The 17,323-nt window shown below is 41.2% G+C and overlaps 1 protein-coding gene and 1 pseudogene across 1 annotated transcript; both read right to left on the minus strand.

Moving 5' to 3' along the window:
* Positions 1 to 1,696: 1,696 nt before the first annotated feature.
* LOC118119162 lies at positions 1,697 to 3,038 on the minus strand (annotated as a pseudogene).
* Positions 3,039 to 4,530: 1,492 nt separating this feature from the next.
* On the minus strand, positions 4,531 to 15,563 carry LOC118119113 (indoleamine 2,3-dioxygenase 2). Its single transcript, XM_047342226.1, has 10 exons — positions 15,246 to 15,563; positions 14,371 to 14,466; positions 14,180 to 14,299; positions 13,332 to 13,450; positions 13,134 to 13,148; positions 12,948 to 13,047; positions 12,687 to 12,804; positions 12,524 to 12,575; positions 5,836 to 5,984; positions 4,531 to 5,665 (listed from the first exon to the last, which is right to left on the minus strand). Exons 1-10 carry the CDS (start codon positions 15,333 to 15,335, stop codon positions 5,169 to 5,171), a joined length of 1,356 nt encoding a protein of 451 aa, XP_047198182.1. The 5' UTR covers positions 15,336 to 15,563; the 3' UTR covers positions 4,531 to 5,168.
* Between the last annotated feature and the right edge of the window lie 1,760 nt (positions 15,564 to 17,323).

The following is a 17,323-nucleotide window of genomic DNA, read 5'->3' on the forward strand; positions in this document are numbered from 1 at the left end:
TTTCTTTTCCTTCGCCACAGAGAACAGGAACACCACACACCTTGTCTGCCAACCCACACAAACACCTGTGCACTGATCTTACAGGAGTAGAAGGGCTATACACAGTGCTCGGGGATCCACGGTAGCAATCGTAACAGCAGAGAAAACATGTAGCCACCAGCTTTGATTCAAAAACTCAAAACAACAAATAATGTAGCAATGACACTGAACTTGCTCGCTGTTATTTACTGGATTCTTGGAGTTTATGACAGCGGCATCACTGTTTCATGTCAGGCACACACACACGCGGGCCTCCCATTCTTAGATCACGCAGTAGGCGACATTATTCAGGTCATTTCCATGCAAAGATCTGTACCTTGAGAAAGTGCAATTTAGCGATTATGTGCAATATTATGCATTTTTCTACTGTTTCTACATCATTAAAACATTTTCAACTGAAGGTGATTTGCTGTTCTCCTGTGTCCTCTGAGTGCTAGAAGCATTGTGAAGGGTAGCGACAGCCAGAGCTGCGTTCGGCCGGTGTCAAGCCGTCCACGTTCTACATCTTTTGTGCTTTAGTGGAGCAGAGTTGGACCATGACCAGGGCTCGGTGGCAGCAGCAGCAGCAGCAGCAGCAGCAGCAGCAGCAGAAGCAGCAGCAGTGCGGTGCAGCTCTGTTCTCTCCTCTCTTCTAATGTGATTACTTCTCAACCTCCAAGTGACGACTGGGAGGTGGGCGGGGGGTTGCAGTCGATCAAACTGAGGGACCTGATCCCACGTCTGTCCATTCACCCGTCTCCCCTGATAACTCCCACTGTGTCTGTCTCTCTGTCATTCTCCGCAGCTGATTCGCCTTCGCTTTTATTTCACCAGGCCTCCGCCATTTCATCGGAACAGCATCATTTCATTTCTGCAGCACTTCCTTCCTCTATTTCCCCCCCAGACCACAGTTCTCTCTGTATTTACCTCCCTCCTCTGTCATTGTCTTCTTACTCTTACGGACATATGAGTTCCAATGTTCAGTTTCTCTTTATTTCTACTCACAAATCAGTTTATTGATCACATGCAGTTCCGAAAAATCCTGTAATTTGTATCAATATATATTACATACATTGTAATATCAGTACATTTACATTCCATAGTGCAAATAGTTTTAAAACAGGTCAAATGCAAAATCATCAGGTTTTATTATAGTAAGAGATTATAAAAAAAGGTTTATACAAATAGTGTGAAAATGCATTTATATATATATATATAAATGGCAATAGAAATATAATTTCAGAAAATTATGATTTATAGATTTTAGAACTAAAACTAGTTCCTCTCTGCAACATGATCTGTTAAAATGCTGAATATCCTATATTGTGATTACATAAGTATTAAAATGTATAGAAGCCCAATCCTAGTAAAAAAAGTAGATTAAAAGGTTTGACGCTTAGTTTGAGATAGTGGGTCAACAATGAACTTTCTACTAATTTTGATAGAATATGTTATCACACATAGTCAAACTATCATGTCAAAAGTTCCACTAAAAAGCAGATTCTGCCTGGTTCAAAATGTCAGGTCTGTTGGACCACACTCACTGTGACGTCACAGCGTGATGTCATATCTGCACCAAATCATAGAAACCATGATTTCTTTTCATGAACATCCATTAGTTATTCCCCTGGGAAATCCGTTGTGAATGTCATAAAACTCCCAATGTTAAAGGAAGTGCTTAAAGGAAATTCCCGTACCCAATCTCACAAAGTGGGCAGCTCACGGCTCGGGCCTGGTTAGCAGGCATGACAACGTACTTGCTCACAGTATTGAGGTGGTAGCTGAGTAAATCCACCAGCGCTGACACGCAGGTGTTGTAGGCCTGGCAGAGATCAGAGCTGGAGCAGGAGGCGATCAAGCCTCGTAGAGGTGGAAGAGCAGAGAGAGTCTCTATCAGCTGACGGTGGGCAGGAGGCATGTAATCCCTCATGCGTGTCAGGTAGGCCCCTGGGTCAGTGAAGGGAACAGAAAGAGACCTTTAAAAAAGAGAGGAAAAACTACAGCTTTTCCTCGAAACAATTTCTGTCAGAGAAATCAACAGACTGCACAAACAGAGTGATGCATTCATGAGAAGCAGCGGACGGCGGTCAGGGGTTGAGGGAAATACATCATTACCTGTCTCATCTTCATGCCGGACGCGCAGCAAAGCATCGAAACACTGAAAGGCTGAACTCTGGGCTGCACTTCCGCCTGATAACGAAATTGGCTCATTGCTCACACCTTCGTACAACAGCCCTCTTGGAAGCATTCGGTTGTCTCACCACCTAAAACAGTTCAAAACCATAAACATGCCGTATTAGCTTCCTGTTTTACAGTTGCAAATCGAGGCATGTGCTAACATTTCCCACGCTACCTTGTGCAGCGAGAATGAAAAGTGCAACAGAAGGGTAAGAGGAGCAGAGAATTATGATGCATAGTGAGATAAATCTGCACCAGATGAGATAAATATTGAAAGCATTAATAACTGCAGTATGCAGAACGTCGTACGGAGACTGAAACTCACCCTGAGAAAAAAATTCTCAATGTTCCATGAAACGCAGTCGGATCTACGTGATCTAGAAAGAGCACAAATCCACTTATTCTAATTACCATGAATTACATTGCTTTAATATACGTCACAGCATGAAAATTGATTAAATTCAGTCTGGGCTCGGTTTGATTTAAACTTACTGTGCATGAGTTTCAAAGTAACTCAGTCTTTGAGGAGTTACTTTGATGAGACCCTTCCGTACGCCACTGAGCTCAGAGGTTTTCATTGCGTGCATCACCACCAGAGCCCCCTGGAGGTTTAAAATCATCAGTAAGAAAACAAGAGCAAACACACACAGACAATCAAAGGGACAAACAGGAAATAGGTAGCATCAGTCTGTGGTTCAGAAACAGCTGATGTGAAAGAGGAAGAGTAACAGCAGCCAGTACGAACCATTATGCCTGAACTAGCGGCCAATCTCGACAAATAACGACACAATGAAAAATACCCTGCAACTCTCTTCCCCGGGTAAGGAAACTATCAAATCCATGTTCCCATTTTGTACCTCAGAGGAGAACTAATCTCTCATTCCTTCTGCTATCAGGCTACTAAACTCAGACAGTATTCATTTTAAATTACATTTTTGATGACTGTGCTTTTTAAATAATATCACATGTAACAAATGTCTATTTATTAGGTACATTTTTTTTTGCTATTTATTTTACCTCCTTAATCTTTATCTTGATGCCCTCACGGACCTCTATTTGTTTGTGTGATCGTAAAAAATCTGTAAGCTGCAAATGAATTGCCCTCCTTGGTATCAATAAAGTTGTCTGAATCTGAATATGTGGCGACGCCGGCGAGCTAGTTCTGGCAGGCAACTCCAGCTGCGCTGCGCCAATCATGTGACATACATCATGTGACATACATCACTCTCCACAACCATCTATATTACACACCCACCTTATCAGGTGGTCTATTTAACCAGAGAGGAATTTCCCATCATCCCCTTTGCTCACACTGCTGCAGCAGTATGGCTACCAGTTACTTCAGCCCCTCCACCACCCCAGCATCCACCTGTAGGCTCCAACGGGGGGTTACAAGTATTTGCTCATCACTCCCATCATTCCTGTGTAATCATATGGGGGAGTGATTAAGTTGGAGCCTAGACGCCAAACACAAAACCTGTTGTAATGCTGCAATAAATGTTTGAACGTGAGTTGTCTGACTGAACTGAAAGAATGTGAAGAAGAAATCAAAACAATGGAAGAACTTTTTAAAGCGAGACGTAGGAGGTTTGGCCAACAACGTTTACAACGTGGCCATTTCTGTCTCTTTCCTAAAAGGTACAATATCAGGACCTCATCCATCGTCGCCGTGTTTGTTGCTGTCAAAAACTCTCATTCTCTGCACCGCCATCTTGTGAATATATCGCATAACAACCTTGCTAATGTAAAAGACACGTGCAGGTTTAAACCGACGCGTCTCTTTTCGTATGTAAAGGCAGCGAAGATGAGTCTTTAGATCTATTGTCACGAGAGCATCTTTAATGTTTTTCAAGCCCTAAGAGGATTTCGATTGTCGAGACAAACTTTGTATTTGCACTTTGTGTTTACCAGAGAATTTTAATTGATGTTAATTCTCTCTGAGCTCTCTCTCACACAAAACTCTGGAAAATAATCCTCCACCTATGAAGGTTAGTTTCATAAAGAGGTCCCAGACATCCATGCGTAAGGTTCACGTGTTCTCCCTTTACGTCCTGATGCTTCAGGTTGGGTCTCTCTTGCAAACACATATTCGGATCCCACAGAAGCTCTTAATACACTTGTTCTGCTCTGTTGGAAGCGGAGCTGGAAACACCCATTATTGTGAGGGAATGTGTAGAATTGTCTCCAAATTTATTGGCTTGTCCTGCGACAGCATCTAAATCTGATTCCTTTGTACTTCAGCTCATATGAGAAACCGAACAACAAACGTATTATGTACACTCCCAAATTCACTTCAGCATGAAATGAGACAAATGACAGTTTTGATTTCTGGTGACATTTATTTCCACATTCCCATTGTCTGTTTCTCCCTGGCACCTTGTTATGCTTCCACTGTTTGAGACACATGTATAATACGGGCTGAGACACATCAGTCAACACCCAGTGAGTATATTTAGACGCCCAGTGAAATGTATTATTTTGACCGGGGCTGTGTTTCCTTGCATTAAACGTCAGTATGAGCTCAGTCCAAATAACAAGAAACATCCCATCAAGAGAATAAATACAAAAATAGACTTATATCAACGTGTCATTATCTTGTGTCCAATCTCATCACATTCCAAATCAGATGATGCCATATTAGTTTGTGTAGATTGTGTAGTTTGTGTAGATTGTGTAGATGTGATTACGTTAGTATTAAAAACTATGGAAGCCCAATCCTGCCAAATAAAAAGTACATTAAAGAGTTTGACGTTTTGTTTGAGATAGTGGTTCAAAAATGAACGTTCTAGTCATTTTGATTGAATATCTTAACACTAGTCAAACTATAATCTCGCTTTTATTATGATCTGCACCAGATCACATCATATAAACCAAGATTGTGTTTCATTGTTAAAGGAAGTGCTAAAAAGAAATTCCCGGATCCCCCACCGATCTGGATCAGCAACACAATTTAACGGGATATTCTGTGACCTCTACTGCATCTTTCCAGCAGGTTTCCTGGTAAAAGTGCCCAGTAGGTTTTGTATCATCTTGCTTACAAACAAACAAACCAACCAAAGCACAGACAGTGGTGAAAACATCTTCTTCACGGAGGTAATATGTGACATTTCGGTTTCTTTTGACACAGGTGATGTCTCTAAGATCAGTGATTTTTGTGTATTGTTACGAGCACTCTTAAGGAAGACCATGAGGTTGGATCCACCAGTCCCTTTGAGGGTAGCCATGCCTCCGAGTGGGCAGCTCACGGCTCGGGCCTGGTTAGCAGGCATGACAATGTACTTGGTCACAATATTGAGGTGGTAGCTCCGTAAATCCACCAGCGCTGACACGCAGGTGTTGTAGGCCTGGCAGAGATCAGAGCTGGAGCAGGAGGAGATCAAGTCTCGCAGAGGTGGAAGAGCAGAGAGAGTCTCTATCAGCTGACGGTGGGCAGGAGGCATGTAATCCCTCATGCGTGTCAGGTAGGCCCCTAGGTCAGTGAAGGGAACAGAAAAGAGACCTTTAAAAAAGAGAGGAAAAACTACAGCTTTTCCTCGAAAACAATTTCTGTCAGAGAAATCAACAGACTGCACAAACAGAGTGATGCATTCATGAGAAGCAGCGGACGGCGGTCAGGGGTTGAGGGAAATACATCATTACCTGTCTCATCTTCATGCCGGACGCGCAGCAAAGCATCGAAACACTGAAAGGCTGAACTCTGGGCTGCACTTCCGCCTGATAACGAAATTGGCTCATTGCTCACACCTTCGTACAACAGCCCTCTTGGAAGCATTGGGTTGTCTCGCCACCTAAAACAGTTCAAAACCATAAACATGCCGTATTAAAGGGATAGTTATCATTATCTACTCACCACTATGCGGATTTTTGGAGTTTCAGGGGTAAACAGTGTTTCAATCTTATACAATTAAAGTAAATGGGCGACCACTTCTTCAAACGTAAAAAACAACAGAAAAAAACTGAAAATGCCTAAACAGCCTCACGTTTTTAGCCTAAATGACCTCTGTTATTCTCCTCTGGAGCCATGTTCACGTTCGCACACACACACTGAACATTAGCTCTCGCTCAAGGTGCCAGGGTAGCATCGCTACTTCCGCTAGCATGGCTACTTCTGGAGGAGGACAATTAGGCTAAAAACATGGTGAAAATATTGCCGTATCGAGTCAAATTTGAATGTCTGGACTTGCATTTTCAGTGAGCAGTATGGCGGCATGTTGTGTTTCTTTCTGTTGTTTTTTTACATTTGAAGAATCGGTCACCATTTACTTTAATTGTATTGGATTTGGCTGTAACGCTGTTTATCCCTGAAACTCCAAAAAGGTTTTGATAAGATGAGATACATTTTGAAAGCATTAATAACTGCAGTATGCAGAACATCGTACGGAGACTGAAACTTCTCAATGTTCCATGAAATGCAATCGGATCTACGTGATCTAGAAAGAGTACAAATCCACTTATTGTAATTACCTTGAATTTCATTGCTTCAATATACGTCACAGCATGAACATGTATTAAATTCAGACTGGGGTCGGTTTGATTTAAACTTACTGTGCATGAGTTTGAAAGTTTCCTTCATCTTCCTCAAAGACTGAGTTCCACATGCTTTTATGTTTCCATGTTCGAGAGCAACAAACACCATCAAAGCTTTGTTCATTCTCACCTTATGAACCAGGTCCCGTAGTTTACGTGACTCTATCAGAGGTGTGAGATTATTTGCCAGGTCCAGCCACACCCGATAATAGTCTGGAAGGTTCGTCTCGATGATAAAGAGTAAAATTTATTGTTCATTGATTGATTGATTTTTTTCATGTAGAATGTAATAAGTACCATCATCAGCTCATGTTTGCTGTGGTGCCTGACCTGCATGTCAGGGAATGACTGGTGCTATCAATCAGAGAGAGACAGCATTTTAAATGAGGAGGCAGGAGAAGGATGAGAAAATGAGCCGGGTAGAAAATGAGGATGCCCTGATGGGAAATCACTGTGTAAACAGGAGAGTGGGCTGTGCTTCATGCCACTGTTTGATTTTTTCGTTCAAAATTAGAAAAGTAAATGCCAAAGTTGATTATTTATCATTCTCACAAGTTGATGACAGTGTATTAAGTTTCAAAATGCAAATATATGCAGTAAAGTACTTATTTTTGAGTTTCCTTATCCAAATTTGACAACATGAGTATATGGAACTCTCATTCTGCTGAACACAGAGTAGGTCCAGTCATGTGAATGGCTCAATAAAAACCTGAAGAGACAGGCTTTCACCGGATCAATAACTGTCTATAACCTGACTCAAAAACAAGCATGATTATCATTTTCAGCCCGGACAGACCAATGTACCTCTGATCAAATACCTGAAAAGCACCAGATAAAGAGAAGCTAATCCTTGCTGGTAAACAAACATGTCTCTGTTTGTGCAGTATTCAAAGTATTGTTGTTGTCATGACATTCTGTTGTCTCGTTTCAGATCTGCTTTGATTACTATATGGTGAAAAAACTAAGTGTTTTTATGAGAAAAGAAGAGATGACGATGAAACGTACCAGTGGCTCCTTGAGGATAAATCCAAGCTCCTCAGACATTTCAAATACATCAAAGTCTGCCTGAAGTGCTTCAGTGTTGTTAGTCTCCATATGTTCTGCCCTGTGCTCTGCTGCGGTAGATGAGGTGACGAGAAGAGAAACTCAGACTGTGTCTGACACCCAGATCTGAATTGCTCAATTTGTGTTGAACCTGCTTTTACTACCTTTGCCACCAACGTTTTTTCTACTTCAAAAATTGAAAACAACATCTGAAGCCCACATTCACAGAAACAAACCAGTGGGAGATCATGTTTCAATGACTCCACCTCAGTATTATTCAGGTTTGGAGACAAATACCAAAAGATCACACAGGGCTTTAAATATATTTAAACCCAACTGCTGCATGAAGAAGACTCCCTGTGCAGTGGTGAATTAGCAAATTATATGTTGATGATGCTTCTGTATTCTCAGCACTGGTAAAAAAAAAAAAGTATTTGAACTCTTCTGTTGCTTAATGCTGTTTGAACATCATGACGTTGGTCCAAAAGTCCCAAAATAAACATTAGCTACTTTAACACTGCAAACATACCGAACCATCTCTCAGTTTGATCGGGGCTGAGGCCAACTTTTTTTGTTGAACTAAATGTCGGTCTATTTGTCCAAATGGTAGTTCAAGGCCCCTTTCACACCTGTTATTTTGCTTTGGACGACACTGAAACGTCTGAGGGTGCGGACCAAACACTGAAGGTGTGAGAGCGCCCATAGTGTTGTTTCACCCAGTCATGTCTTCTGCTTATGCAAAGCTTATATTTACATTTCTGCAACAAGATATACTTGACACTCCAGCTTTGTTTACATATATTCCAGCTATTTTTATAATATTCATGTGTTCACCATCAATAGAGTACACAGTGACGTGCAGAGCTGTCGTTAAAGGACCAGATTGAGACTCAATTTTGCAAACGTAACCTAAATAGCTTAAAGAGTCAGAAACCCTCTTCCAGCTCATTAACTGAGGATGGAGTGCTTCCAAAAACAAAAAATCAAACCTTCATGTATTCAGTTTTTTCTGGGTGTTGTTGTGTTGACAACAGAGGCTGTTACTTTGAGGAAGGTGCCTGAGACGCTGTCACATCTGATCCAAAGCAAAACAACAGAGGCTGTGATTCGAGTGCAAATGGATCGTGTCAGTAATTCAAATGGGACGATGAAACAGTTTCAATTTTTCCTCAGAATACTGTGTTTTCTAGTCAAAATCATGTGAGCTGCGACAAACCAAAGGACTGTTTTATTAAAACATTTTATTAATGATCCGAGTATCACAGACAAGTTTTGTCTTTCAAAACTTTGTCATTGCCTGTTGCCTTTTTCCAAGAACAAAGCGATATTATTTATATGCTATATTGTTATATATATTATCAAAACCAGATCTAGCATGGGTTCAAGTTTCCTTGTGTGACTGCAGTGAAGCCAATAGTTCAAGTGAGATGACCCCTCTAGAGAAAAAGGCTGTTTCTAGTGAAGTAGGGAATTAAAAAAGGCAAACGTGAATTAGCGAAAACGGATATCGCCAATGTGGCGGAGAGTCACCAGGTTTGTCGCTAGATCAAACACAGGTTCACCTCAGGGTTGTGTGTTGTCAACCCTTTTATTTGTACACTGACAGCTGCAGGACTTCTCAGGAGAGCAGCTTTGTTATTAAGTTTTCTTAGACACTGTCCTCTTATCTCTACTTCAGAGTCTGATCATGGTCCTGCATTACCCCTGAGTTTGTTAAATAGTGTGATGATAATTACCTCGACCTCAATGCATCAAAAACAAAGGAAATGATTATTCACTTCAGACACAAGTCATTCACTGAATATAAAGCTAGTGTCATGCACGGAGAAGGCGTCCAGATTGTGGAGTCGCATCAATATCTTGGTTCAGTTTTTAACCATCAACTTAAGTTTGATATTAACACTGAGTGTATTGTCCAACGTGAACAACAGAGAGTCCATTTGAGAGGGAAGCTGAACTCTTTCAATGTCAGTCAGCGGATTTCAAGTAACTTTTATTTTTCATTGATCGAAGGTCTTTTAACTTTTTCTTTTATCTGTTGGTTCAATGGATTATCCATTAAAGACCAGAACAGCATGTAAAGCATCGTCAAGGTTTCCTCCATGGTGATGCCTTCAGGCCGCCGTTATCATGTACCTCAGAGGAGAACTAGCTGATACTCAAAATCTCTCTTTCCTTCTGCTATCAGGCTACTAAACTCAGACAGTATTCATTTTAAATGACATCCTTGATGACTGTGCTTTTCACATGATATCACATGTAACAAATGTGTATTTGTTATGTAATTATATTTATTATATCTGATTCCTTTGTACTTCAGCTCATATGAGAAACTGAACAACAAACGTATTATGTACACTCCCAAATTCACTTCAGCATGAAATGAGACAAATGACAGTTTGGATTTCTGGTGACATTTATTTCCACATTCCCATTGTCTGTTTCTCCCTGGCACCTTGTTATGCTTCCACTGTTTGAGACACATGTATAATACGGGCTGAGACACATCAGTCAACACCCAGTGAGTATATTTAGAGACCCAGTGAAATGTATTATTTTGACCGGGGCTGTGTTTCCTTACATTAAACGTCAGTATGAGCTCAGTCCAAATAACAAAAAACATCCCATCAAGAGAATAAATACATAAATAGACTTATATCAATGTGTTATTATCTTGTGTCCAATCTCATCACATTCCAAATCAGATGATGCCATATTAGTTTGTGTAGATTGTGTAGTTTGTGTAGATTGTGTAGATGTGATTACGTTAGTATTAAAAACTATGGAAGCCCAATCCTGCCAAATAAAAAGTACATTAAAGAGTTTGACGTTTTGTTTGAGATAGTGGTTCAAAAATGAACGTTCTAGTCATTTTGATTGAATATCTTAACACTAGTCAAACTATAATCTCTTTTTTATTTTGATCTGCACCAGATCACATCATAGAAATCAAGATTTTTTTTCATGAAGATCCATTAGTTGGGGAAATCCGTTATGAATGTCATAATCCTCCCAATGTTAAAGGAAGTACTAAATAGAAATTCCCGGATCACCCCCCCCGATCTGGATCAGCAACACAATTTAACGGGATATTCTGTGACCTCTACTGCATCTTTCCAGCAGGTTTCCTGGTAAAAGTGCCCAGTAGGTTTTGTATCATCTTGCTTACAAACAAACAAACCAACCAAAGCACAGACAGTGGTGAAAACATCTTCTTAGAGGAGGTAATATGTGACATTTCGGTTTCTTTTGACACAGGTGATGTCTCTAAGATCAGTGATTTTTGTGTATTGTTACGAGCACTCTTAAGGAAGACCATGAGGTTGGATCCACCAGTCCCTTTGAGGGTAGCCATGCCTCCGAGTGGGCAGCTCACGGCTCGGGCCTGGTTAGCAGGCATGACAATGTACTTTGTCACAATATTGAGGTGGTAGCTCCGTAAATCCACCAGCGCTGACACGCAGGCGTTGTAGGCCTGGCAGAGATCAGAGATGGAGCTGGAGGAGATCAAGTCTCGCAGAGGTGGAAGAGCAGAGAGAGTCTCTATCAGCTGACGGTGGGCAGGAGGCATGTAATCCCTCATGCGTGTCAGGTAGGCCCTAGGTCAGTGAAGGGAACAGAAAAGAGACCTTTAAAAAAGAGAGGAAAAACTACAGCTTTTCCTCGAAACAATTTCTGTCAGAGAAATCAACAGACTGCACAAACAGAGGGATGCATTCATGAGAAGCAGCGGACGGCGGTCAGGGGTTGAGGGAAATACATCATTACCTGTCTCATCTTCATGCCGGACGCGCAGCAAAGCATCGAAACACTGAAAGGCTGAACTCTGGGCTGCACTTACGCCTGATAACGAAATTGGCTCATTGCTCACACCTTCATACAACAGCCCTCTTGGAAGCATTGGGTTGTCTCGCCACCTAAAACAGTTCAAAACCATAAACATGCCGTATTAAAGGGATAGTTATCATTATCTACTCACCACTATGCGGATGGAGGGGTGGGTGAAGTGTTTGAGTCCACAAAACATTTTTTAAGATTCAGGGGTAAACAGTGTTTCAGCCAAATCTTATACAATTGAAGTAAATGGGCGACCACTTCTTCAAACGGTAAAAAACGCCTAAACGGCCTCATTTCGATCACGTTTTTAGCCTAAATGACCTCTGTTATTCTCCTCTGGAGCCATGTTCACGTTCGCACACACACACTGAACATTAGCTCTCGCTCAAGGTGCCGGGGTAGCATCGCTACTTCCACTAGCATAGCTAATTCTGGTAGCGGACATTTACGCTAAAAACATGGTGAAACTATTGCCGTATCGAGTCAAATTTGAATGTCTGGACTTACGGACACTTGGATCACACCAAAGCAGTTGACACCTGTTGTTTTTTTTTAGGTTGAAGAATCGGTCACCATTTACTTTAATTGTATTGGATTTGGCTGTAACGCTGTTTACCCCTGAAACTCCAAAAATGGTTTATGGACTCAAACACTTCCCCCTCCTCTCCATCAGCATAGTGGGGAGTAGAAAAGAGTGAATTTTTATTTTTGGGTGAAATTAGAAATTAGAGTTGCTGTTTTAGGCATGTGCTACCATTTCCGATGCTAACTTTTGCAGCGAGAGTGAAAAGTGCAAAAGAAGGGTCAGAGGAGCAGAGAATTATGATGCATAGTTAGATATATTTGCACCAGATGAGATAAATATTGAAAGCATTAATAACTGCAATATGCAGAACGTCGTACGGAGACTGAAACTCACCCTGAGAAAAAAATTCTCAATGTTCCATGAAACGCAGTCGGATCTACGTGATCTAGAAAGAGCACAAATCCACTTAATGTAATTACCTTTTCATTGCTTCAATATACGTCACAGCATGAAAATTAATTAAATTCAGACTTGGCTCGGTTTGATTTAAACTTACTGTGCATGAGTTTGAAAGTTTCCTTCATCTTCCTCAAAGACTGAGTTACTTTGATGAGACCGTTCCATACGCCACTGAGGTCAGAGGTTTTCATTGCGTGCATCACCACCAGAGCCCCCTGGAGGTTTAAAATCATCAGTAAGAAAACAAGAGCAAACACACACAGACAATCAAAGGGACACACAGGAAATAGGCAGCATCAGTCTGTGGTTCAGAAACAGTTGATGTGAAAGAGGAAGAGTAACAGCAGCCAGTACGAACCATTATGCCTGAGCTAGCAGCCATCTCGACAAATAACGACACAATGAAAAATCCCCTGCAACTCTCTTCCCCGGGTAAGGAAACTATCAAATCCATGTTCCTATTTCGGAAAATGCATGAGCACAACATCATCATCACACTATGAAAATCACGCGAGTGAACGAGTTTTATTTTCCTTCTACTCACCCAATTTCCATTGCCCTGAAATGAAAATGAAAGAAACAGTAGCATCAGCGGAGGCTATTCTTTTTGAACAATTTTTCTACGTGACTGAAATACAGACTATGCAGTTCAATGGTGAGGTTACTACCATAATAAAGGAGGGGGTTTGGCCTCGTGCATGAAGTAAAGACATTAATAAGGCAACAAATGAACATTGCTCACCCTTTGGGGTCCTTTAATTTCCAGTTGGCTAAAACTGAATCTGCATAAGTTAAGATGGGTGGAAGTCCAAGTCTGCGAGACACCACCCAGTAGGGCCAGGCCAGAGCTTTAGGGAGAATCTGACAACCAAGGAAAACAATCCTTTCAATCCAGAGGTTTCTAACCATGTTGCTGACATGTGTCCAGGTAAAATAGTAGCTTTCTGTGGACTGTACATACACATGGATGACTTAATGGTTCCCCAAATGTGAAGTCAAAGGCCATGATTGCCCCCTGGTGGCTGGCTGCAGCATAGATCATAAACCCCACCTCCCCCATGTTAGTTGATTGGAAGTGGACCAAACTAAAAGTCAGTGTGCACGTTAAATACATCAAAGATGGTTTCTGACCTTTAATGTTTGTTCAAGTCTTTGTTTTTCTGGAAAAGTTTGTAAAAACTGGGTCAAGCTTCATGATTGACGGCTCAGACTGATTGGTCGAGCGCATGTATGGGAGGGAACCTCGCTGCTGTGGCTCCATCCCCTGATCACTACTGCGCAGACTCTGGCTCCAAATGAAATCATGGGTGCAAGATCACAGCACCCGTAACTGGGAAATTATGGCTGGTCGGAGGACCTGAAGAAATCCATCTTTATACACAGTCAATGGTTTAAAGAGTTCTAGTTTATGACCAAATATTCACGAACAATAACATGTTCCCCAGGAATTTAGCTCAAATCATTGCTGTTGTAAAGTACAGCCTCGTAGAGCAGCAGGTACTGTTGACTTAATAACATATAATATATATAACATTCATTGTAATAAAACAGTTTCAGCCATCCTTCCTTCCATTGCTCTGCAGTTTTTACCTGAGCAGGTGCATGTTGTCCATTCTGCCACACGTATCCCATGGTGATGAACCCCAGCACCAGCTGAGCCAGCCTGAGCTCCCTGTGGTTGCTCAAGAGATGGGGACTCAACACCGGCATCTGGGAACACGTGCTTTTATGTTTCCATGTTCGAGAGCAACAAACACCATCAAGACTTTGTTCTTTCTCACCTTATGAACCAGGTCCCGTAGTTTACGTGACTCTATCAGAGGTGTGAGATTATTTGCCAGGTCCAGCCACACCCGATAATAGTCTGGAAGGTTCGTCTCGATGATAAAGAGTAAAATTTATTGTTCATTGATTGATTGATTTTTTTCATGTAGAATGTAATAAGTACCATCATCAGCTCATGTTTGCTGTGGTGCCTGACCTGCATGTCAGGGAATGACTGGTGCTATCAATCAGAGAGAGACAGCATTTTAAGTGAGGAGGCAGGAGAAGGATGAGAAAATGAGCTGGGTAGAAAATGAGGATGCCCTGATGGGAAATCACTGTGTAAACAGAAGAGTGGGCTGTGCTTCATGCCGCTGTTTGATTTTTTCATTCAAAATTAGAAAAGTAAATGCCAAAGTTGATTATTTATCATTCTCACAGGTTGATGACAGTGTATTAAGTTTCAAAATGCAAATATATGCAGTAAAGTACTTATTTTTGAGTTTCCTTATCCAAATTTGACAACATGAGTATATGGAACTCTCATTCTGCTGAACACAGAGTAGGTCCAGTCATGTGAATGGCTCAATAAAAACCTGAAGAGACAGGCTTTCACCGGATCAATAACTGTCTATAACCTGACTCAAAAACAAGCATGATTATCATTTTCAGCCCGGACAGACCAATGTACCTCTGATCAAATACCTGAAAAGCACCAGATAAAGAGAAGCTAATCCTTGCTGGTAAACAAACATGTCTCTGTTTGTGCAGTATTCAAAGTATTGTTGTTGTCATGACATTCTGTTGTCTCGTTTCAGATCTGCTTTGATTACTATATGGTAAAAAAACAACAAGTTTTTATGAGGAAAGAAAAGATGATGATGAAACTTACCAGTGGCTCCTTGAGGATAAATCCAAGCTCCTCAGAAATTTCAAATACATCAAAGTCTGCCTGAAGTGCTTCGGTGTTGTTAGTCTCCATATGTTCTGCCCTGTGCTCTGCTGCGGTAGATGAGGTGACGAGAAGAGAAACTCAGACTGTGTCTGACACCCAGATCTGAATTGCTCAATTTGTTTTGAACCTGCTTTAACTACCTTCGCTTCATCCTTTGTTTTACTTGGCAGAAACTCTCATCAAAAGAGCCAATCAGATCTCTTGAACCGCACAGCCTGGAGTTAACAGAGCAAAGCAGAAATTCCCTGTTTTCTACTCTGTGCAGTTGATGATGCTCTTAATAAAAGAAACTGAAAACAACATCTGATGCCCACAAACAGGAAGCATTGATACTGTGATGTCACACATTCACAGAAACAACCCAGAGACAGATCATGTTTCAATGACTCCACTTCAGTTTTATTCAGGTTTTGAGACAAATACCAAAAGATCATACAGGATTTAAATATATTGAAACCCAACTTCTGCCTGAAGTAGATTCACTGTACAGTGGTGAATAAGCAAATGATATGTTGATGATGTTTCTGTATTCTCAATACTGGAAAAAATAACTATTTGAATGTTCTTTTTCATCTTCTGTGGCTTAATGCTGTTTCAACTCTATGCCGTTGATCCAAAAGTCCGAACTATCCCAGAAGAAAATGCTTTCACACTGCAAACAAACCGAACCATCTTTCAGTTTGATCGGGGCTGAGGCCAATTAAATGTTGGTCCAGTTTTACAAATCATGGTTCAAGGCACCTTTCACACCTGTTATTTCGGTTTGGACTACACTGAAACGTCTGAAGGTGCGGACCAAACACTCCAGGTGTGAGAGCACCTACATCACAACCTCATCCATCGTCTCCATGTTTGTTGCTGTGAAAAACTTTCATTCTCTGCACTTCCATCTAGTGAATGTATTGCTAATGTAAAAGACACGTGCAGGTTTAAACAGACGCGTCTCTTTTCGTACGTAAAGGCAGCAAAGATGAGTCTTTAGATCTATTGTCACGTGAGCATCTTCTATGTTTTTCAAGCCCTAAGAGGATTTCGATTGTCCAGACAAACATTGTATTTGCACTTTGTGTTTACCAGAGAATTTTAATTGATGTTAATTCTCTCTGAGCTCTCTCTCACACACCTCTGGAAAATATAACTCCCCCAATGAAGGTTAGGTTCATGAAAAGGTCCCAGACATCCATGCGTAAGGTTCACGTGTTCTCCCTTTACATCCCCTATTGTGAGGGAATGTGTAGAATTGTCTTAAAATGTATTGGCTTGTCCTGTGACAGCATCTACATCTGATTCCTTTGTACTTCAACTCATATGAGAAACTGAACAACAAACTTATTATGTACACTCCAAAAATTCACTTCAGCATGAAATGAGACAATTGATGGTTTTGATTTTGGTGACATTTATTTTCACTTTCCCATTCTCTGTGCCTCCCTGGCACCTTGTTATGCTTCCACTGTTTGAAGTACATGTATAATACAGGCTGAGACACATCAGTCAACACCCAGTGAGTATATTTAGATGCTGTGGTCATACAGGTTTCAGGAATGCAAAAGTTACTTTTCAACTACAAAATAGTTGTTATTTAGTTATAACTTAGTTATTTTCCACTACACTTCCCCCCTTTTTGTCATTTATGACAACATAAGAGAATGCACAACTACAGTAAAACATCAAATACATCAATTCACAAGGATTCAAATGTATCTTCACCAATACTGTAGGAGAAAGCAAACTGCTGTTGTTGTGGACACAGGCATTGTTGACAGGAGGAAAAGTAGAGTTCCCCTAAGGCCACACAGGCCTGGCTGTCTGAAGGGATGCCACAGAGGTCAGCGTTCCATCGTCGTCCAGCGGGGGGGACCCCAATTCACTCGTACAGGTGTATTCTCATGTGTATTATGTGATTCACCAAAGCAGCTCTCACCAATAGCTGTGCTGGTCAACACTGCCCCACCTTCACTGATCCTGTGTTTTAATTATTCAGTGTGTGTACAGCGGGTGGATGGTCTGGTTCT

Source organism: Hippoglossus stenolepis, chromosome 12 (genome assembly GCF_022539355.2).
Source record: "Hippoglossus stenolepis isolate QCI-W04-F060 chromosome 12, HSTE1.2, whole genome shotgun sequence".
In the NCBI taxonomy this organism is placed as follows: domain Eukaryota; kingdom Metazoa; phylum Chordata; class Actinopteri; order Pleuronectiformes; family Pleuronectidae; genus Hippoglossus; species Hippoglossus stenolepis.